The 23395-nt window shown below is 35.7% G+C and overlaps 1 protein-coding gene across 3 annotated transcripts in view; it reads right to left on the bottom strand.

The window, feature by feature from the left end:
• LOC123561957 (tyrosine-protein phosphatase non-receptor type 13-like) overlaps positions 1 to 23395 on the bottom strand; it is a 95381-nt gene that overhangs the window by 27177 nt on the left and 44809 nt on the right. For all 3 annotated transcript variants that reach the window (XM_053529442.1, XM_053529433.1, XM_053529440.1), the window contains 14 exons: positions 22594 to 22695; positions 20639 to 20858; positions 18993 to 19177; positions 17399 to 17642; positions 16147 to 16276; positions 14084 to 14243; positions 12841 to 12915; positions 12286 to 12605; positions 11114 to 11405; positions 10615 to 10668; positions 8953 to 9176; positions 8433 to 8521; positions 5966 to 6084; positions 5514 to 5587 (listed from right to left, as the gene is read on the bottom strand). In XM_053529442.1, the coding sequence (XP_053385417.1) occupies positions 5514 to 5587; positions 5966 to 6084; positions 8433 to 8521; positions 8953 to 9176; positions 10615 to 10668; positions 11114 to 11405; positions 12286 to 12605; positions 12841 to 12915; positions 14084 to 14243; positions 16147 to 16276; positions 17399 to 17642; positions 18993 to 19177; positions 20639 to 20858; positions 22594 to 22695 (2288 nt within the window). The remainder of the gene's footprint in view (positions 1 to 5513; positions 5588 to 5965; positions 6085 to 8432; positions 8522 to 8952; positions 9177 to 10614; positions 10669 to 11113; positions 11406 to 12285; positions 12606 to 12840; positions 12916 to 14083; positions 14244 to 16146; positions 16277 to 17398; positions 17643 to 18992; positions 19178 to 20638; positions 20859 to 22593; positions 22696 to 23395) is intronic.

The raw sequence follows: 23395 nt of genomic DNA, 5'->3' as shown, positions 1-23395 counted from the left end.
AAATGAACAATAAACAGAATGTAAAACTAGAAAATGCTTTTGTAAAAAAGCGCATGTCTCCCCAAATGCAAAGTCCTATAGGCAAGAAGTCAATAGGGGTCAGGAGCGAAAGTCAAAGAGACACTGATGGTTGGCTGCAATAGGGATCATCTACTTGGCATGTCCAGTCATCCCGCTAAATTTCAACACTCTTGGCCTAGTGGTTCTCAAGTCACTGTTCAGGCTCCTGTGACCTTGACCTTTGATCAATGACCTCAAAATAAATAGGGGTCATCTACTCTGCATGTCCTATCATCCTATTAAGTTTCAACATTGTAGGTCAAGTGGTTCTCAAGTTATTTCCAAAAAATGATTTTACATGAACAGGCCACTGTGACCTTTAATTGACTGACTCCAAAATCAATAGGGGTCATCTACTCTGCATGTTCAATCATCCTATGAAGTTAGTTTCAACATTCTGGGTCAAGTGGTTCTCAAGTTATTGACCGGAACTGGTTATCAATGTTCAGGCCCCTGTGACCTTGACCTTTAACGGAGTGACCCAAAAAACAATAGGGGTAATTTACTCTTCATGACCAATCATCCTATGAAGTTTCAACATTCTGGGTCGAGAGGTTCTCAAGTTATTGATCGGAAATGGTTTTCCATGTTCAGGCCCCTGTGACCTTGACCTTTGACGGAGTGACCCCAAAATCAATAGGGGTCATCTACTCTTCATGACCAATCATCCTATGAAGTTTCAACATTCTGGGTCAAGTGGTTCTCTAGTTATTGATCGGAAATGGTTTTCAATGTTCAGGCCGCTGTGACCTTGACCTTTGACGGAGTGACCCCAAAATCAATAGGGGTCATCTACTCTTCATGACCAATCATCCTATGAAGTTCCAACATTCTGGGTCAAGTGGTTCTCAAGTTATTGATCGGAAATGGTTTTCAATGTTCAGGCCCCTGTGACCCTGACCTTTGACAGAGTGACCCCAAAAACAATAGGGGTCGTCTACTCCAGCAGCCCTACAACCCTATAAAGTTTGAAGGTTCTAGGTCAAATGGTTCTCCAGTTATTGCTCGGAAATGAAGTGTGACCTACGGACGGACGGACGGGCAGACGGACAGGGCAAAAACAATATGTCTCCTGGGGGAGACATAAATATTACTACCTCACTATAAAACTATTTTATCAACTTCTTTATTCTAATAAAGTCACAACAAATTTACCCTTAGCTGAAACTGTTATAAAACTGCAACTATTTACTGTAAAATCATTTCATTTCGTGGGCATGAAATTTCATGGTTTTGGTCAAAACGGCAATTTCGTGGGGATATGAATTCATGGATTTCAACTTTTGAACATATAATGAATGGGAATTTTACTTGTTCGTTGGGATTAAATATTGTGGATTGACTCAACCACGAAATCCATGAAAATTAGTGCCCCATGAATATTAATGATTTCACAGTAATCCAGATTCAGATTTTGCAATTTGAAAAACAAAAACATTCAAGGCTGTTATAGGCTAGTACACTTGTGTATTAATTTTCCTTTTCTTTTTACATATAGCTGGGTGAAAATCAAACCCCTTTATAGTTACACCTTGTCCCTTACTGTATGTACCACAATTAAAACAAGAGGGCCAAGATGGCCCTAGGTCGCTCACCTAAGAAACACTCCATAACAGTGTAAAACATGTTTGACCTAGTGATTTCGTGGAAACAAATATTCTGACCAATTTTCATTAAGATTGGACCAAAAAATTGGTCTCTTGCGATAAAACAAGCATTTTCTTAGATATGACCTAGTTTTTGACCCTAGATGACCCATGTTCAAACTCGACCTAGATTTTATCAAGGCAATCATTCTGACCAAAATTCATGAAGATCAACTGAAAAATACAGCCTCTATCACATACAGAAGTTTTTTCTTTGATTTGACCAAGTGACCTAGTTTTTGACCTCAGATGACCCACTTTCAAATTCGACCTAGATTTCATTAAGGCAATCAACCTGACCAAATTTCATAAATATCAACTGAAAAAAACAGTCTCTATCGCATACACAAGATTTTTCTTTAATTTGACCTAGTGACCTAGCTTTTGACCTCAGATAATCCATATTCAAAACCGACCTAGTTTTCATCAAGACAATCACTCTGACCAAATTTCATGAAGATCAGTTGAAAAATACATCCTCTATTGCATACACAATGTTTTTCTTTGATTTGACCTAGTGACCTAGTTTTTGACCCCAGATGACCCATTTTCGAAATCAGCCTAGATTTTATCAAGGTAATCATTCTGGCTAAATTTCATGAAGATCAGTTGAAAAATACAGCCTCTATTGCATACACAAGGTTTTTCTTTGATTTGACCTAGTGACCTAGTTTTTGAACCCAGATGACCCATTTTCGAACTTGGTCTAAATTTCATCAAGGCAATCATTCTGACCAAAATTCATGAAGATCAATTGAAAAATACAGCCTCTATCGCATACACAAGATTTTTACGTGATATGACCTAGTGACCTAGTTTTTGACCACAGATGACCCATTTTCAAACTCGGCCTAAATTTCATCAAGGCAATCATTCTGACCAAAATTCATGAAGATCGATTGAAAAATACAGCCTCTATCGCATACACAAGGTTTTTCTTTGATTTGACCTAGTGACCTAGTTTTTGACCCGAGATGACCCATTTTCGAACTCGGCCTAGATTTCATCAAGGCAATCATTCTGACCAAAATTCATGAAGATCAGTTGAAAAATACAGCCTCTATCGCATACACAAGGTTTTTCTTTGATTTGACCTAGTGACCTAGTTTTTGACCCGAGATGACCCATTTTCGAACTCGGCCTAGATTTCATCAAGGTTATCATTCTGACCAATATTCATGAAGAAGAATTGAAAAATACAGCCTCTATCGCATACACAAGGTTTTTCTTTGATTTGACCTAGTGACCTAGTTTTTGACCCGAGATGACCCATTTTCGAACTCGGCCTAGATTTCATCAAGGTTATCATTCTGACCAATATTCATGAAGATTAATTGAAAAATACCACCTCTATCGCATACACAAGGTTTTTCTTTGATTTGACCTAGTGACCTAGTTTTTGACCCGAGATGACCCATTTTCGAACTCGGCCTAGATTTCATCAAGGTTATCATTCTGACCAATATTCATGAAGAAGAATTGAAAAATACAGCCTCTATTGCATACACAAGGTTTTCCTTTGATTTGACCTAGTGACCTAGTTTTTGACCCGAGATGACCCATTTTCGAACTCGGCTTAGATTTCATCAAGGTTATCATTCTGACCAATATTCATGAAGATTAATTGAAAAATACCACCTCTATCACATACACAAGGTTTTTCTTTGATTTGACCTAGTGACCTAGTTTTTGACCCGAGATGACCCATTTTCGAACTCGGCCTAGATTTCATCAAAGTTATCATTCTGACCAATATTCATGAAGATTAAATGAAAAATACAGCCTCTATCGCATACACAAGGTTTTTCTTTGATTTGACCTAGTGACCTAGTTTTTGACCCGAGATGACCCATTTTCGAACTCGGCCTAGATTTCATCAAGGTTATCATTCTGACCAATATTCATGAAGATTAATTGAAAAATACAGCCTCTATCGCATACACAAGCTAAATGTTGACAGGACGGACGACAGACGACAGACGACGGACGACGGACGCCGGACATCGAGCGATCAGAAAAACTCACCTGAGCATTGCTCAGGTGAGCTAAAAAGGCTATTTTACAACAAGAGGGCCATGATGGCCCTATATCGCTCACCTGTTATCATTGCACTTGAGGACAAGAAGGTCCTCAGAAAACATATCTAAGTCCAAAGGACAGGAACAACAAAGGGAAGAAATTTAACCAAAAAGAAAAAAAATTCTTACAAGGTACAGATATAAAAATACACCTAAAAATTGGAGGTACCATCCATGTTGTACCACAGGAAAGTGGTCTCGGTTTTTCCCTACGGCCAATAATAAAAATGTTACTAAAAATAAGCTATTTATAGTAACATAAAAGGGAAGTAATTAAAAAAAAAATTATTGTAAGTGAACAAAAGAAAGATCTGCCAAATAAATCTGTTGGCATAAATGAAATTTCAGATCAGTATCTTCATTAGTTACGGAGATATACCCATTTTAATTTGAAATAAAGGGAGGTAATTTGACATAAAATCAGTCCACAGTTATCTACCCTGATTGGCTCAGTCCAACTAATGACAATAATGAAATTTCAAATAAGTCCTGTAAGTACTTACTGATATAAATCCATTTTGATTACAATCAGGGGAGGTAATCAGATATAAAATAACTCTGGAACCTACGATTGGATCTGATTTGTCATAGGAATCCAAGATTTATTGTTGTTGAAGATATTTTGGAAGTTTGTATCAAATAAAACCATAAATGAAGTATCTATATGGCTGCAAAAGCCAAAATAGCCAATTTTGGACCTTTAAGGGGCCATAACTCTGGAATCCATAATGGAATCTTGCCAGTTCAAGGAAGGAACCAAGATCTTGTGGTGATACAAGTTGTGTGCAAGATAAGTTAAAATCAAATCGTAAATGAAGCTGCTATTGTGCAGACAAGGTCAAAATAGCTAATTTTGGCCCTTTCAGGGGCCATAACTCTGGAACCCATTAAGGGATCTGGCGGGTTCAAGAAAGAAACCAAGATCTTATGGTGACACAAGTTTTGTGTAAGTTTGATTCAATTCAAATCATAAATGAAGCTGCTATTGTGCAGACAAGGTCAAAATAGCTAATTCTGGCCCTTTCAGGGGCCATCACTCTGGAACCCATAATGGGATCTGGCCAGTTCAAGAAAGGAACCAAGATCTCATGGTGATACAAGTTGTGTGCAAGTTTGGTTAAAATAACATCATAAATGAAACCACTATTGTGCAGACACGAAATTGTTGACGCACGCACGGACTGACGATGGACGACAGATGAAGGGTGATCACAAAAACTCACCTTGTCACTATGTGACAGGTGAGCTAAAAAGTACATAATGTTGAACTATGGTTGAAAAAATTAATTTTAGAACTCTTTCTTGTTCTGCAACTCTGAAATATCATGATCTCACTCTCTATATGGGTGTAAGTGTCCTGTGCTTTATGCAAATATGAGATTTGTTGGCTGTGAAGCCTTAAATGCAGAACTAAAGAATTGCACATACCAGTACTGTAGCAGGTTATTTTATGTTGAATGCCTGTGATGAAAACTGAATGCCTGCTTATGTTTGCTTTTGATGTGTTATCCTCACCTATATGCCTAATACAGCTATCTAATGTACATGAAATTCTTACATATGTCACATATTTAACTGGATAAACTGGTGTGGTTAAATTTCTGTCTAAAATTCTACACCAGTGGCTTTATTATATGCATGAAATTACCACTTTATAAGCCACATTAATCCAGTCATGTTACATCTACTTTGTAAAATTGAAAAAATGTTAATCTAAGACAGTACATACTTCCTATAAGCAGCTGGATGTTTCTGTGGTACATGATCTGTAGCACTAAATCCCGCTGCCTCCATTTCTACATCCTGTATAAATATAATATATAATGAACTGAGTTCATTCTCTAAAACCATAGACTATTAAAAATTATGTTCAAATACATCCATAGAGCCATACTAACTGATTATATTTATGCACAGACCATGTTTCAGTTCTTCTTGAGAGAAAGTATACCAAAAAGTCCTCCCTAAACAGAAATATTGTGAGCTAAAGTGATTAAGAATTTTGGTAAATTTTATGTCATTCCCATAACCATTAACCTATGATAGTATTTCTAGATTTACCCATACCTGATCTGCATTCATTAATTCAGATGGCAAAGAGACTTACTGGTATAATCCAAAGGTCCAAAATTTACCTTTTATCACATCATAAATGCAAGGATGGTGCACAATTTATATTACCTGTGTATTTCTACTGTCAACATCTCCAGTTAGTGTATGTTCGTCCTCAGAGTGGACACTTCCTGTATCTGTCATGTCCTCTGCATCACCTATACTCATATATTCTTCCTGACTCAAATCTGTAACAGAACAGTGATGGTAGGGGATGTAAAACATATTTCTTGCAAAACAAACATGTAAATGCATACACACACAAAAAAAACTTTTTGCAACTCCAACCACAAAACTGTTTTTCAGCATAACTTAAGTTTAGGTAACTCTGAAATGCTGCCCATCTGCACTGTATTCATTTCTTCAAAAGATCACAAATAACAGTGAAATTATTAATATTTGTGGGGGATTAATTTTCTTGAATCTTGTGGTTGTGTCAATCTACAGCATTTAATCCTATTAACCTTTACCCTGCTAAATTGCTAAAAAGGACTGGTCTATCATTCAGTTTGGGCAATACCATTTATTATTAGAAGGAATGTTTACTGAAAATTTACTGACTGAATAGGGAACAATGCAAACCAAGATCTTGGTCTGCACTGGTCACAAAGGCAGAATCACTTACTGCCAGCAGGCTAAAGGTTACTCACAAAATTCTTATTAATTTCATATTCAGAAGTTGAAATCTATATATTTAAATCCCTAAAAAATAGTCATTTTCTCTAAAACCACACCCAGTCCACATCTGGACTCAGAATGGTAGGGGAATATTTCCTGTTTCACCTGTGATCAAGGACATAAAGGGTGTTACACATAATCATTTCCTCTCATGAACCGACTCAACCAACTGAGTCTGCCTTTGGTTAGATGAGTTCAATGCTTCTAAAAGATCTTCTCATAGATTATGATATACAACAAGAGGGTCATAATGACCCTGGATCGCTCACCTGAGTAATATGAGCTACATGTTTCAAATGTCAAACTGATGATAAAATATTAAGAAAGTCAGTAGGTCACATTCATGGTCAATGAAATTCAGTTTTACGATTTGTGTGCAAAACTGTGTATGTCATCAAAATTTCAAGGCTGAATTTAAAAAAACAAAATAGTAGGTCAAAGTCACAGTCAAGTGACATCATATTACTTGGGGTCATCAGGTAATCATAATTAAACAGTCTTGGAAATAGGATCAGATGATTTTTAAGTATTTTTTCCTATATAACTCACATAATAACTAAGTGACCCCAGGGCGGGGCCTCTTTTAACCCCAGGGGCATAATTTGAACAATTTTGGTAGAGGACTACCAGACAATGCATCATACCAAATATCAAAAGCATAGGTCGTATGGTTTCAGACAAGGAAATTTTTAAAGCTTTTGGGACCCCCAGGGCAGGGCCTCTTTTCACCCCAGGGGTACAATTTGAACAATTTTGGTTGAGGACCATAAGACAATGCTACAAACCAAATATCAAAGGTCTAAGTGTTGTGGTTTCAGACAAGAAGATTTTTAAACTTTTTTTCCTATGTAAGTCTATGTAAAATTTGGGACCCCCAGGGCAGGGCCATATTTGATCCTAGGGGTATAATTTGAACAATCTTGGTAGAGGACCACTAGATAATGCTACATACTAAATATCAATGCCCTAGGCCATGTGGTTTTGTACAAGAATATTTTCAAAGTTTTCCCTATATAAGTCTATATAAAACATGTGACCCCCGGGGCGGGGCCATATTTGACCCTAATGGGATAATTTGAACAATCTTGGTAGAGGACCACTAGATGATGCTACATACCAAATATCAAAGCCCTAGGCCATGTGGTTTTGTACAAGAAGATTTTCAAAGTTTTCCCTATATAAGTCTATATAAACCATGTGACCCCTGGGGTGGGGCCATATTTGACCCTAGGGGGATAATTTGAACAATCTTGGTAGAGGACCACTAGATGATGCTACATACCAAACATCAAAGCCCTAGGCCATGTGGTTTTGTACAAGAAGATTTTCAAAGTTTTCCCTATTTAAGTCTATACAAACCATGTGACCTCCGGGGCGGAGCCATATTTGACTCTAGGGGGTAATTTGAACAATTTGGTAGAGGACCACTAGATGATGCTACACACCAGTTATCAAAGCCCTAGGCCCTATGGTTTTGGACAAGAAGATTTATAAAGTTTTTCCTTTTGGTTGCCATGGCAACCAGAGTTCTGCATGGAATTCAATACTTTGAATAATTTTGAAAGGGGGCCACCCAAGGATCATTCCTGTGAAGTTTGGTGTAATTCTGCCCAGTGGTTTTCAAGAAGAAGATTTTTTTAGAAATTGTTGACAGACAACGCACTACGCACGACGGACATCAAGCGGTCACAATAACTCACCTTGTCACTTCGTGACAGGTGAGCTAAAAAGAAAGTATAGCAATCATGTATGCACATCCACACAAGTCTTGAAAATTTTAAGATCATATGTACTAACTCAGAGTAAAAGGACGGGGCTGAAGGTAAGTTAAGAGTTAAGTCACAGACAACCTACATACCTGTAACACCATCGTGTGCTGCCAGTCTCGTTCTGATCTTCAGCTGGAAACTGTGCTGTGCTGTACAGAACTTCAGTAAGTACTGCCCTCTGTAATATGAATATTTACACGTGTATGTCAAGTTGTACAGTTTATTCCAGACAGATACTGTCTTCTCACCTCAGATGACACTCAACGAACAGTTAAATCATGTAACAATATTCTTTCAAGTAAATGAGTATGTACAAATTTACATATGGTACTACTGCTTCTACTGCTTTAATAATTCTAAAAAAGAGGTGAAGTTTGTCATATTTCATGAAATAAACATTTTTAAAGTGGTACTTTCATGTAAAAAGCAATTAAATGGACAAGAAATAACAGAAAATTTGTTTTTTACACATAAGATCATAACAGCTTTCACTTTTAAACTTACATTTTACTTGTTATTACTCCAACTTTTGAAAATATATGTAGGGATAACTCTAAATCCTTGATAACTTAAGCATTTCGTGCTTGAAGATTTCCTATTGTTACTTACTTTTTGTAAGAGTTGGTGTAAAAGTTCATTTTGAATGGTTTCATCTGGCTGATGTCAGGTCTGGGCTGGACACTGAACCGTCTCCTGTTAAAGGAAATTTTCTGTATGGCAGACCACGGATACTGATGTACGAAGACCCGTTCACCATTGGAATCCTCGGCCAGTATCAAGTGATCCATATTCAACCCGACCCAGATCACATCACTTGTTTTCCCTTTCTTTTCCTGAAACATCCAATTAGCATTACTGTAAAACCATTATTTTTCACGGGGGGCTAATTTTCATGTATTATGTGGTTGTGTCATTCTACAAAATATAATCCCCATTAACGTATATAATTCCTACTCTTTTTAAATCAATAAAATGCAGAATCAGGGTTTTAGAAATCCCATGTCCAGAGCCCGGGGGCTACCAGACAGTTTTGTTGGCTTACTAAATTTTTTCAGAGCATGCCCGCTACCTTCAAACTCCATATTGCGCAGCCTGGAAATCAATAATTTAGTCTTCAAAAATAATTTTGATAGCTGTCCAAAATCCCCTTGTTTTTCGAGAGATACACGCCGGAGGCTTTAATTATCTTACCACCTACTGTCACAATCGGCAAACAATTAACCATTTAATCATACCCACAGACAAATGTTTACAAAAACATGTGCACGTGAGATTTTAGACTGATCCAATAACATCAAAATCGCTAATCAGTATTGTTCAAAACAATATGCGAACCAGTCTTAAAATTACGTCATTTTACCGCCACCGGTCGAAGTGTACTTTCGATTTCGCTGACATCAATATTTATCGAGCAATCAGAAAGAACAGAATTTGATTTTGAGGCAGTTTAGTGCTTACGCCGAGCTTATGCTTTTCAATTTAAATACTTGCATAACATGCAAAAAATCGACCATGATTTAGCAAAATTCGGCGAGTTCATATCAAAAAGTACAGAGAATTTGACAAACATAAAATCAGATAAGTCAATACACAGTGCCAAGAAACTGAGAGATGTTATTTACGCGGTTCTAGTCCTTTTATTAAACTAGACATTTAATAAGATGTTAAGAATCAGACAGATATATTTATTATGTTGACTATAAATAATTTTTAGATAAATTACAATTCATACTGATCTAAGGAATTTGCAAGTTTATAAGAATTGATTGGCATTCTTTTTATATTGCCATGTTGCAATGATTATCAGGAGAAGATTTCTCAGTTTAAATACATGTAGTTTTATCTTTTAAAATGAAAAAAAGGAGTAAAATGAGTAATGATAATTGCTATTTAAGAGAACAAAATTTACAACAATGTGCATATGGCTAAAATTATGAAACCCTATATTAATTTAATCATTCCATCCAACTGTAGTATAGAAGCGTACTGTAAATAAATGGAAATGGTCATTGCCAAATAAACTTAATGTTCGGGCTACCAGACAAAAATATTGGTAGCCCAATGGACTACCAATTATTTAGCAGATTTCTGAAACCCTGGCAGAATCCACAAAATTATGTCACCACAAAATTTTAATTTTGGGTAAAACCACAAAACTTCAGCAAAATCTCTCACAGATGTGATAAAACATTACAATTATGATGATTTGATAAAGAACATTAACATATTTAGTGAATGATAACTACTTACAGAATCAGAAGCAATACATACCTTCAAGAGTTTGTAGAAGTGAATTCCATACTCATGTAGATGTTCCTGTACCAACTGCAACAGAAAATAAATATCATTTTGAATCAATGTGATTAACATTTCTTACACCAATTTGTATGGCTGATTAATACCTATCTCTCAACCTATTAGTTGTGATGCAAACCTCACTTGGCTCATAAGATGCCTTCTTTTTACAATACTCAGTCTGGACATACTGGGTATTCAAAAGGGCTCAAGTTTTTAACACATGGAAATTTCATTCAAATCTGGTTTTTCACCATTCAAAACATTTTTAAGACATGAAACCAACCTATTTTTCCTTTATGTTTTGCAGATGTTCTTGTTGTAAAAATTCTGATACAGTGATGTACCTCTGGAGGCAGGCTGCTTTAAGCACAGCAGAAAGATCAAGACAGTAAACAACTAATTTGCTGTGTTCATTTCACTCCCAGGAAGAAATTGCAAAATAGAAGAAAACAGTAAGTTAACAGCAACTTACTTTGATATATTCCATCTGTGCCTCCATCTCAGACAGTCCCGCAAGTTCCTTGTGTGTATCAGGAGCATGATCTCTGACATATCCTGTACCAAGTCTCTTTAATGTTCTCTCAGAGAAATAATGCTCTGGTACAAAATAGTTCCTTCCCATAGTGTCCTTGTTATAATCACCATACTCTGCCTGTAAGGCTAGGCCTGTCAGGCCCAAGGCCTTGTCTTCATCACACAAACATCGCTCCTCTAGAATGTCACGTCGTAACTGTAGATATAACTGGTGTCTCGTTGTCTCATGCCTGAAACATAGACATAAACAAACATTTTCCAATTCCTGACATAATACAAATGAAATATTTAACTATTTTTTTTTAAGATTATGAAACACAGGCCAATTTAGAACTATACTGTTTATCCAATAAATAGTTTTTATCTTTGTCTGCAATACTTGTGTTATTACAACAAAACACAATTTCCTGTTGAATGGAAATGCATGTTTTTGCAAATAACTTCACACTGACTTTACCTGCAAAATGTTCAATGAAAAATCAACCATACTCCTCGGTCAACAACTCAATTTTGTCTGTTTGTTTTGGGTTAAGTGCCATTTTCAACGGTACATTTCTGTCATGTAACAGTTGGCACTCAACCTAACCTGTATTCTGTACTAGTACATGTACTATCTTATTCTCCACACATCACTGCAAACTTCCAAATGAATAAGAGACGGAGGATGAATAGAATCAGACACAATGTTTTCTATCAATCTGTCACATATGCTTTAACATGGGATCAAACTCAGGACCCCCTGATCCATATTTCTGTGCACTCTCTATTGAGCTAAGTGGGCATGCTGTTCAAAAAGTCAGCTGACAATAATAGTTCTATTGTACAAAGTGAGAACTAGAGCTTTAAGAAATGTTTGCTCTTTCTTTACTCGATACAATTCAGTTAAAACAGCCTTAATGGTGCTGTGAATTCCAAACTAAAACCACAAGATCATAGCAACATAACAACTGAATCCAAAATCACTGTTCCTTGTAACAGTATTTCTATGTTAGTGATTTTCAGAGTAAAAGTTATTATCATCACTGTTGTGCAATATTTTCTGACGATTTACAAGGAAGTAACTACTCTGTTAAGGCAGAAGAAGAAATGTCTGGCAAATAAAATACTTACTTAAGAACAGCCAAATTTTCCACATAGAATTTCACTCTAAGGTACACAGTGAATGTCACAGGTGCCGCTTCTCTCTTCCAGCTCTCCTTCCATCCATCAGGCGCCACCTTGTGGAGCTTTGTCTCACCAGAGATAAAGAAATGCTCATTATCATTCACATATGTAAGTCCAAAGAAGTAAAACTCCGGGAGTTCTATTTCTGTGATCACAGCTTCAAACAACTGTTGACCTGTCATGCTCGGGTCAACCATCGCCTCCATCTTTTGGCCATTCAGCAGTACAATCACAACTCGACATACTCGACCTGGATTCTTCCGACTCTGAAAATAATAAGTGCAAAATGAATTACTTTCCACTGAACATCTGGAATAAAATCCTTGTCACATATTCATATGCAAGAAAACAATAGGACTTTGTTTTTAACATGCTTTAACACTGTAAGTAAATGCAAACAGACAAGATTTCTTGTTTTGTTACGGCTCAAGACTACAAAATTCATGAAGTTCAAGTTTCAAGAGGTATTGAAACAATTTTAACAATGTAAGATGTCATTACCTCCCTTTGAAGAGCCAGTGGTATCCGTTGTATAGGTTTTGTAGATCTGTGGATAAATTCTGGGCCATAAAAGTCCTGTAATATGTAAGGTTAAGGTTAAATGACTGTTAAAGTAGCCATCTGATATTTACGGATTATATCTTTATCAATAGTTAGACTTGAATCAAAATATAAGTCAGATAACTGCTTGTTCACTGGCTATAACTTAATGCAAACTAGCTTTTATTTGTCCAAAATTTCTGCATTCACAGACCTGAGGATGCTACTGCATCCTGTCTAATTTAACTGAGACTAGAATCATACAGTGCAGTCTCTCTAGAGCAAACAATGAAGACAGGGCCCATGTTCCTCAACATTTAAAGTCTGACACTTTAGACTTAAGAATGGCAAATATTCAGTTTGTTGTAACTTTGTTTACAACAGCTTCATACTACTGAAATTTTGTTGTGTCATCAATAGGTGCATAATGAACACACTTGCAAAAATTTCTTGCAATCTATGAATAGTTTGCACTACAGGAGCAAAATGAAAATGTAGGATTTTAAAACCTAAGTTTCAGACTTCAAACATTTATGAATATGGATCCAGATTTTAGCTCTACTATTACCTAATAGGAAAGAAACTATCTGCCTTTGTAAAAGAGTTTCCTCTTTTGAGGTATTTTAACAATAACAAAATCTTGATAATATACAGACAACAAAACCATTTTCTATATCCCCAAAAAAGAAAAAAACAAGAAGCTGCGTTCAATAAATGCTTGATGCCCCCGGTGGCACCGGGGGCATCCTTGTCGATACAAAGCAACCTAAGTCCAAAATGAGGTCAAGTTCAAGGTCAAGGTCAAACTGAGGTCAGGTGATGTCTGAAGATGAGGAATGGTCACAGGTTACACCTGCATTATTTATCAATTCATTTTAGTAAGGGGTATTGATGCTAGACGAAACGGTCCCATTTGGTTAACCAAGAGATGGCCCATATAAAGCAACCTAAGTCCAAAATGAGATCAAGGTCAAGGTCAAACTGAGGTCAGGTGATGTCTGAAGATGAGGAATGGTCACAGGTTACATCTGCATTAGTACCAAGTCATTCAAGTAAGGGGTATTGATGCTAGACGAAACGGTCCCATTTGGTTAACCTCATACAGACAGACGAACTAACGAACCAATGAATGGATGAACGAATGGACAGGACAATCACTATATGCCTCCCGCATCAGTAGATGCCAGGGGCATAAAAATGTTACCCTTGGTTTCTGTTTGGCTGTCTGTTGTGGTGTAGGGTGGGTTTTCTTCTTTTGTTTAGTGTGAGGCGGGTGGGTATCAAACTTTGGTAGCTGCGGTGGTCGTGATGAGGACAGCTTCTGTAGCTGCTGGATGTAGGGATCACTGATATCCGCTGTAGCTCTGTACATAAGAAGAAAATTATCTTTACATGTAAATATTGTTTACACATGTATATATATGGAGAATCAAGCAACCAAAACATTTTAAGATAGTTACTTGTTACAAGTATCATTCAAGTTATTTCAAATGCAACTATGCTTTTCTGTATTTGTTGTAAATGATTGTTTGAACTGCTACAATTCAATTATCGAAATTGTATCTGTACTTTCAGTGCAAATTTTCTAGGTTTGCAAGAAACATTGCACATATGATAGAGTACTTTATATTTAGATAAAGGGTAAACACGATTTTCTTTTTCCCGTATTAGTTTACATTATATTCATGAAATTCAAATTTAATTCTAGTAATGCACTTGTTTTTAAAACAATGCTTAAACTAATTGGGGTGTGTTCTGGGCCATTGTTAGTTCATTTTACACAACTCTGTCATGGGTTTCGACGCTCAATGCATTAATACATGATCTCAATGGGATATCTGGGAATAACGCTAAAGCATATACATGCATTATTACATGGACAATCCAGTTTTACTTTCAAGTTATCAGAAAATCCATAACATGATGTAAAATGTTTTAATCTACTTTTGTGTGTAATTGCTTAACAAAATAATTGAATTAAGCTTTAAAGGTTTCAGCAAACTTATGTTTACAAACATTTAATTTCAAAGCAAAGCCTTTATGTTTCACCACAGTTATTGTTATTGCAAACAACACCTTTAAGTTGACAGCAAAGCTTAGGGTATTGCCAGCCAGCCTTTCAAGGTATTGCACAGCATAAGTTTAATGGTATTGCACTGCAATCGGAACTCATGCAATTGATGTATTCTTAATAGGGTTTCAGCTTTGCACAATACATTTAGTCATAAGCACGGGCTTCTGTTTCTGAGGAATACTGAATTAAATTAATGGAAATCACATTTCTTACAAAACTTGAACATTTGAGATCTTATTTTAGTAATAAGTAACATTTTTATCAATGGAACCTGCAAAAATAGGTTATACCATATTACAAATGAAGATTTATTTATTGAATTGCCGTGACACGTACTTCGATCCAAACGTATAATTTCCAATTAGTGAACATTGGTTTGACGTACTATCATTCCATTATCATGAAAGTAAGTTTCAATATTATGAATTACTCATAAAAGACAATCAAACATTGAGAATACCAGACATCAAAAGCTTTTACAGTCAACAAATACTCAGAATAGTTTACTATTTGAAAGTCAGTCTTGAATTAAATGAAAATTGCGATATACTACTCTTCAGATAAAGATATCTAAATTTTGCGCGATTTCAGTAACGTCATCGAGTAATAAGACATTTTAGGCAACATTGTTTTATTTTTAAGAGAGAATTGTATTCATTCATTTATGAATTATTTAAACATAAACTACAGATCGGAGGCAGGTTTCATGATTTGTTTCAGGATATACAATATCAGACACATGTCTGATTCGTCGTAATGCGTCTGAAATCGTCAGTTTTCCTCTGCCCTCATTCAACTTCAGGTACTTTTTAAACTGTTATCTGTGCTCGTGATTGCATGTTCTTATTCATGTCTGAATGCTGATACGATTTGTGAGGTCCTTGCTCTGGTAAGAAGTTCATATGCTCATCTTCAAAGGCTCTAATGCTTGTTTTAAGTCAGCAATTTTTAACTATGAAAATAAAATATTGTAATGATTACTGTTAAATACTATTGCCTAAACATTTCCTCTAATATTTGTAAAGGTCAAAATATTGTAAGCAAATATTGATAGAATTAGCCTTTTTATTGGTCTATGCAAAGGGAGTAAACACCATGTTTTCTTTTTCCAGTACAGTTGTACAGACTATTATTCAATGACAATTTCAACATTTAATTCAAGTAACTGCATGTTTTTAAAACCAATGTCTTACCTAAATGGCTGGTGATCTGGGCCATATGTTGATGTATCACTACTGACCACACTCTCCCTGTCTGAGTCTCGACCGATCTTCAATGCAGAGTTAGAACCATATCTCATATGTATATCTGGGTGATACACGCCTGAAATATCGCATCATACACTGATATATTACATAGGACATAATCCTGTATTATAACTGTTTCAAGATCTATCATGAAAATCCATAACAGTTTGAAAATGTTTTTACCACCACGGACAGTTGTAATGGACTACAGCAACAGCCTTTAATGTATTGCACAGCACCAGCCTTTAATGGTATTGCACAGCAACAACCTTTAATGGTATTGCACAGCAACAGCCTTTAAGGTATTGCACAGCAACAGCCTTTAATGGTATTGCACAGCAACAGCCTTTAATGGTATTGCACAGCAACAGCCTTTAATGGTATTGCACAGCAACAGCCTTTAAGGTATTGCACAGCAAAAGCCTTTAATGGTATTGCACCTGCAATCGGCAACTTCCATGCAATTATGTATTCTTGTGTGGGTTTTCAGTATTCTTTGCACAATAATTTAGCTCATACAAGCACCTGGTTATCTGTTCATACTGAAGAATTACTGAAACTACAAAATGCGAAAATGCCAATTGTCATTACAAACTTACATTATGGGGGGGGGGGGGTGCATAATAAATACAGCCAAACATTGTTTGCTCCAACTCAACTGGACCTCCAAAATCTGTTTGAGTTACCAGTAGTTTGAGCAAATGAAAATTATACATTATATCGGAATTTTGCCTGGACCTGACGACGAGTTCGAGCCAAGGGTGACGTATGAATTATCCAAGTTTGAGTGAACAAGGTTTGACTGTACTTACATCATTTCATTATCATGGAAAGTAAGTTTCAAATATTTACTGAATTTATCTTTCATGTAAAAGACAATCAAACAAGAAGACACTACCAAACATTCAAAACAGCTCTTTACAAGCTCAACAAATACTAGAATGGAGAATTATACTATAAGCTTGAACAGTTCAAGTCTTGCGAATTCAAAATGAAATTTGGCGATAACCTACCTGCTTCATCCTTGATATCATGTGGTATATTAACATACCAACTTTTTCAGCGATTTCAGTAGAGTACGGAAAATTTAATGACATTTCTACCTGGCAAACATTATTTTTTTTAAAAAAGATAAGTAAAAATTAGTTATTCAATTCATTCCATATGAAATAATTAATACATTACTTAGTCAACCTACCATTGTTACGTGATGCAACAGATCTTACTGATCTTGTTTCTGATATGTGATCCATCACAATATCAGACAACTCGTCTGATGCGTCGTCGCTCATGGCGTCATGACGTAATATTCGTAGTTTCCTCTGCCTCTCTTTCAACTTCAGGTATTTTTTAAATGCTGGATTATCATTGGCTCGGGGTGATGTGCTGTTTCTATTTGATGGTCTAGAATGCTGATGATGATTTGATGATGGTCCTTGCCTCTGGAATGGAATGTTCATAGTGCTACAATCATATCAAAGGCTCATATTGCCTTTGTTTATAATGTGGCAGCCACATTTTGCATTATGAACATAAAATATTGTAATTTCCTGTTAAATACTATTTCCTATAATCATTTCCTCTAATATTTGTTAAAGGTTTGAACATAAATTTACATTGTAAGAAAACATTACTGAATTACCTCCCTTTATGGCACTAACTGTACAAGTTCATGAGCAGTATTAAAAGAAGCGTATTTCTAATCATGTAATTATGCATAATGTTTATTTGGACAGCTGTTTCAACTGTTTTAACATAAAATTCAAGGCCTTATGGAAGTTTCAGGCAGCCTTTAATATTAGCCTCTTAATGCAGTGGGATGTTTACTTGCAGTCAATTTGTACAGATATTTATGGAAATAGGGACTAAGGTACTGGCTACTATAGACAAGAATCCGTTTAACAAAGATGGCTGCAGCACAGATTTGTCTGTATATCAGAATCAATTTAATATAAAGTTTATTTGATTGACACAAGCAATATCTTAATGTCAAATAACAATTAAACCGCCTCACGGTGAAGAAAAGCATAGAGGCATTAAATATAATTGCATAGGTATTGAGCTACAAGACCGGAATGCAGAAAAGTATGAATTAAAAATAACCCAAAATACTACTATGTTATAAAATGTGCATCTTTTATCATTATTTCATGGCATCAGCAGACACCCATCACATATTACAGAATATTCTAAGAAACAATTAAAGTAAAAATATGGTACATGAGTGTACTGGTTTCTTTAAAATGGCAGGTGATCTGTAAAGCAACTGTGTCAGACTACATTATAGTCTCAACGTCTCTTTTTATCTAAAATATTTGCTAAAATGTTTGCAAAATAGCAGATTTATCGCAACTACCATCTTTTTTATGCATGCCTGACAAGATTTTCCCATGCTTTCACAAGTTCTGGAAAAACTTGTCTTACACACCTGATGTAAGATGTCTCACTCGCTGTAATTTATGAATGAACTCGTAAATTTGTATGCTACTATAATAAAATTGTGCTTAAAAGAAAAGCATTCACTTCATTTTATTTCTTCTAATATTTAAGGAATACAGCATAAAAAGAAAATGAACCTATCACTGGTTGTAGGTGTGGATTGAAATACCTGGCTCTCAAGTAACTGTTGTTACAATAACTTGGCAGAGCCTTGTTACCCATGAAACAGTTACCCTTGATATTTCAATCTGCACTGTCAACCAGTGAATGATTCTTATAATCTTCATACCATAAATTTTAGAAGTATTAATGATTCATGTACAAGTAACAATGATTCATGTACATATACTTACATTTGAAGGATGACCATTTTGTGAAGCACTAAATGTTATATCTGAGAGATGATATGATCGCCCTGTGGCGTAGTCTGTAGATATTAGATCTGGGTGTGGCTCCCTGCTGTAATTCTCATCCCCGGATCTTCTATGAGATCCACTTGGTAGTGGAGTGATTCTGTGGTATCCAGAGTCTGGGGAATCTACAATATAACCTTCTGATGAAAAAAAGAAAATATAATGCACATTTTTGAATAATGTAGTCATGTTATTGCCTTTTCTTCTACAATGTACAATTTAATTCAATGCTTCTTTGTTTCTTTTTTAACTTCATTAATCAGTAAAATCTGTTAAATATTTACTGAATTTATTAACATGTAATAGATCATCAACTAAGAAGATTTTACTGATAGAAAGTTGCAACAGCTCTTGAAGTTTACAATTTCCTAGTTACTTGAAATCTTTACAATTTCCTAATATATTTAAAATCTTTACATTTTCATAGTACAGTCTAACCTGTACTAACGGTCACCTCCAATTAGCGGTCACCTCCGTTCAGCGGTCATTTTATGAGGCCCCCGACGGATTTTCCTCTATTTTATCACTTTATTCAGTGGGCACCTGCCGTCCGCGGCCAGCGGCCACCGAAACTGCCTCCAAACCGCCGTATTTGACCCCTTTCAGCGGCCATTTTTTCTTCCAAAACCAATTATTTTTAGGCGATAATTGCCGATTTTTGAGAAGCACGTGATTGCTAAGTTTCGCGTGACTTCACCATAAGAACGACAAAATGACATGAGCTTCTCAAATAAAACTGATAACCAAAGGTGTAATCCCCTTTTTATTATAATCAAATGGCCAGTAATTATCGGCAATTAGCGTGTCACCTCATGTCAATTTTGTTGTTCACAGTTTGATCTCGGTTAAAGAAAATACTCGATAACTAATTAGTAGCATAATATTTGTGATTTTTTTTATACTTCTGTCATCAAAATGCTATTAAAATTTATACAAAATTAATTGTGTTTGAAAAAAAGTAAACCACTCTATCTTTTGCGGAACGTAATGGCAATCTTAGATTTTAGCGTAGACAATAAGCGCGGAGAGTAGCTTCCCTTACCAAAATGGCAAAAATTGTAAACAAACTTGATTTGAAGTTATTTTTGTTGTAAAAAAACCACGCCGGAGTTTTAGGTTGCTAGAAGACCATTCATATTGTGAAGGCAAATGCACGTCATTGTATCCTGGTAAAATAATAATAGAAACCGAAAAGAAATGGGCCTAAGGCTAAACTGGTCAGAAGTCTGAAAAATACATATACTGGCTGCACCTCCGATCAGCGGTCACCTGGCTTAAGCGGCCAAATTGTCTGCTTCCCCTGGCTGGCTGCTTAAGACAGGTTAGACTGTATACTTAAAGTTTAGCAATTAATGAAGAATGAGTATTGTACCTGGTTTGGTCAAACTTATGTTTTGCTAGATTTTGGTTTTAATCCAACTTATACTGGGTAATAGTTCATTTGGCATGATCATAGAAAAAACTATTCCATAATCAGACTTTCTAAGACAGTCTTTAATTCATAACAAAGTTTACAAATTATCCAAAATTAATTTATTTCCTTAATATAATTAACTCACTAATTCTAGTATTTTATGTGAACCTACCTGCTCCTCTGCCATGATGTTTTGAATGTGACCTTGACCTACTTCTCGAACGGGATCGTGACCTTGACCTGTAATGTTCTGGAGAAGGGTTTTTCTTTCTCCTACTATCTCGAGATTTCTTTTGTTTTCTTCTTGATCTGTCAACAGTAAGTTCTCGTGGCGAAATATTCTGGCGGCTTGTGGTACTTGTGAAGCTCTGATCTGCTATATTTTCTTCAGACTGTAAAACGGAAGTGCTTTATCAGCCATACTTAACAAGGAGAACATAAAATATACTATCTCAGCTATAAATAGATATTGCTGCTATTGTCATTTTCAATAGGTGTTTTAAGAGGTTTAACAAGGAGATCACATGCTGTGAAAACACCTTTTTATATACACTTGTTCCATGGCAAAAATTACATTATTAATGGCTCTGTAGTGCATAATCAAAACAAATCTAAAAAGAATGACAGCTTATCAATGTAACATTCAATCAATTTAGCTTTTTACACATTTTATGCTGGAATAGCTTTAACTCCTGTTTCTTAAAACATACATCTTGGTGCCCTCTCTGCAATGGGCAGATACACAAAATACTCCCTTGGGATTCTGTACATGTTAAAACATGAAAAGTTCTTATATTCTTTCATTACCTTTAAAATTACATTGTTACTTTCTCTTCAAAGTAAAAGATACGGATGCTGTTTTGAATACAAACAAAAGCACCGCCTTGCAGGTGCTGACACTCATCTGATTTTTTTGTATAATAGAAATATTGTCCTACCCATGATTTTCTAAGTCTAAAAAGGACCATCATTCTTGCAAAAAGCAGGATAGAGTTATGTTTCTTGATGTACAGTGTCCATTTATGATGGTGAAAAACTGTTGCAAGTTTTAAAGCAATAGCTTTGATAGTTTATGAGAAAAGTTGCCTTAAACATAATACTCAACCAAGAAAATGATTTTCTAAGTCCAAAAGGGGCAATAATTATTGCAAAAAGCAGGATGGAGTTATGTTGCTTGCTGTACAGGGTCAGCTTATGATGGTGAACAAGTGTTGCAAGTTTCAAAGCAATAGCTTTGATAGTTTAAGAGAAAAAGTTGACCTAAACATAAAACTTAACCAAGAAATCTGATATTTTCTAAGTCAAAAAGGGGCCATAAATCTTGCAAAAAGCAGGATGGAGTTATGTTTCTTGCTGCACAGGGTCAGCTTATGATGGTGAACAAGTGTTGCAAGTTTTAAAGCAATAGCTTTGATAGTTTAGGATAAAAGCTGACCTAAACATAAAACTTAACCAAGAAAACTGATTTTCTAAGTCCAAAAGGGGCAATAGTTCTTGCAAAAAGCAAGATGGAGTTATGTTTCTTGATGTACAGGGTCTGTTTATGATGGTGAACAAGCATTCCAAGTTTCAAAGCAATAGCTTTGATAGTTTAGGAGAAAAGTTGACCTAAACATAAAACTTAACCAAGAAATCTGATATTTTCTAAGTACAAAAGGGGCCATAAATCTTGCAAAAAGCAAGATGGAGTTATGTTTCTTGCTATACAGGGTCAGCTTATGATGGTGAACAAGTATTCCAAGTTAGGAGAAAAGCTGACCTAAACATAAAACTTAACCAGGCAACGCCGGCGCCGACGCCGACAACCGCTCAAGTGATGACAATAACTCATCATTTTTTTTCAAAAAATCAGATGAGCTAAAAAGGAAAACATTAATATAAGCTACTAATGTCATGCATGTAAATTAACCAAAAAATGTCAACTAAACAAATAAATAAATATTTCAAGTAATTTCACACATTAAACGAAAATTGTGAATTTTCTGTTTCAAATAGCCAGTAGCAAATAATTCAATAAAAATTCACGCTTTAAGTCTTTCAAATTTGTTTTTGAAACAAACTGAAATGATAGCAATTTATGTTGTTACATCTGTCCATTTTTGACATCATATCAATACGGAAATATACCTGTCCTTCAAGTCCAAGGACTGTCTTATACAGGTTGGTCACCGTTCGAGAGAAACTTCTATCCAATCCCCTTCCTAAACGCTCCTTCTGGAGGCTACACACCTGAAAATACAGTTTCCATTTAACTCACAATAATTCATGTGACATAACAAGGAAACAAAATATCAAATAATTTAAATCTACCTTCTATATAACTCCTCATAGCTGTCATAAAAAGTGCACACTTATAAAACTGGCCATTAAAAGTGACTGTGCAAAGGAAGCCAGCCCATTAAAAGTGACTGCACACAGGAAAACAGACCAACAAAAGTGACTGTGCACAGAAAAACAGACCATTAAAAGTGACTGTGCACAGAAAAAACAGACCATTAAAAGTGACTGTGCACAGAAAAACAGACCAATTAAAGCGACTGCACACAGAAAAAAAAACATTAAAAGTGACTGCACACAGAAAAACAGACTGTTAAAAGTGACTGCACACAGAAAAAAAGACCATTAAAAGTGACTGCACACAGAAACAAGAGCTGTCGGAGGACAGCAACGCTAGACTATTCAACAGCCTTGTCAACTGAATGAATACAAAAGTCGAAAAAGGGGCATAATTTTGTAAAAATGCAAAACAGGTTTATGGAACCTGTAAAGTGCTTATCAGCTCGAGACAGCGAAAAAGAGTGTGAAGTTTCAATCCATTCCCTTTAGTGGGTACTGAGATACCAGCTTACATATAAGAATTTAACCAAAAACAGCTAAGGGGCATAATTTGATAAAAATGCAGAGTAAAGTTATTGAACCTATGCACTGC

This window comes from Mercenaria mercenaria, chromosome 2 (genome assembly GCF_021730395.1).
Source record: "Mercenaria mercenaria strain notata chromosome 2, MADL_Memer_1, whole genome shotgun sequence".
Taxonomy (NCBI): Eukaryota; Metazoa; Mollusca; class Bivalvia; order Venerida; family Veneridae; genus Mercenaria; species Mercenaria mercenaria.
The sequence above is the reverse complement of the archived record's forward strand: the minus strand, read 5'-3'. Positions and strand labels throughout refer to the sequence as shown.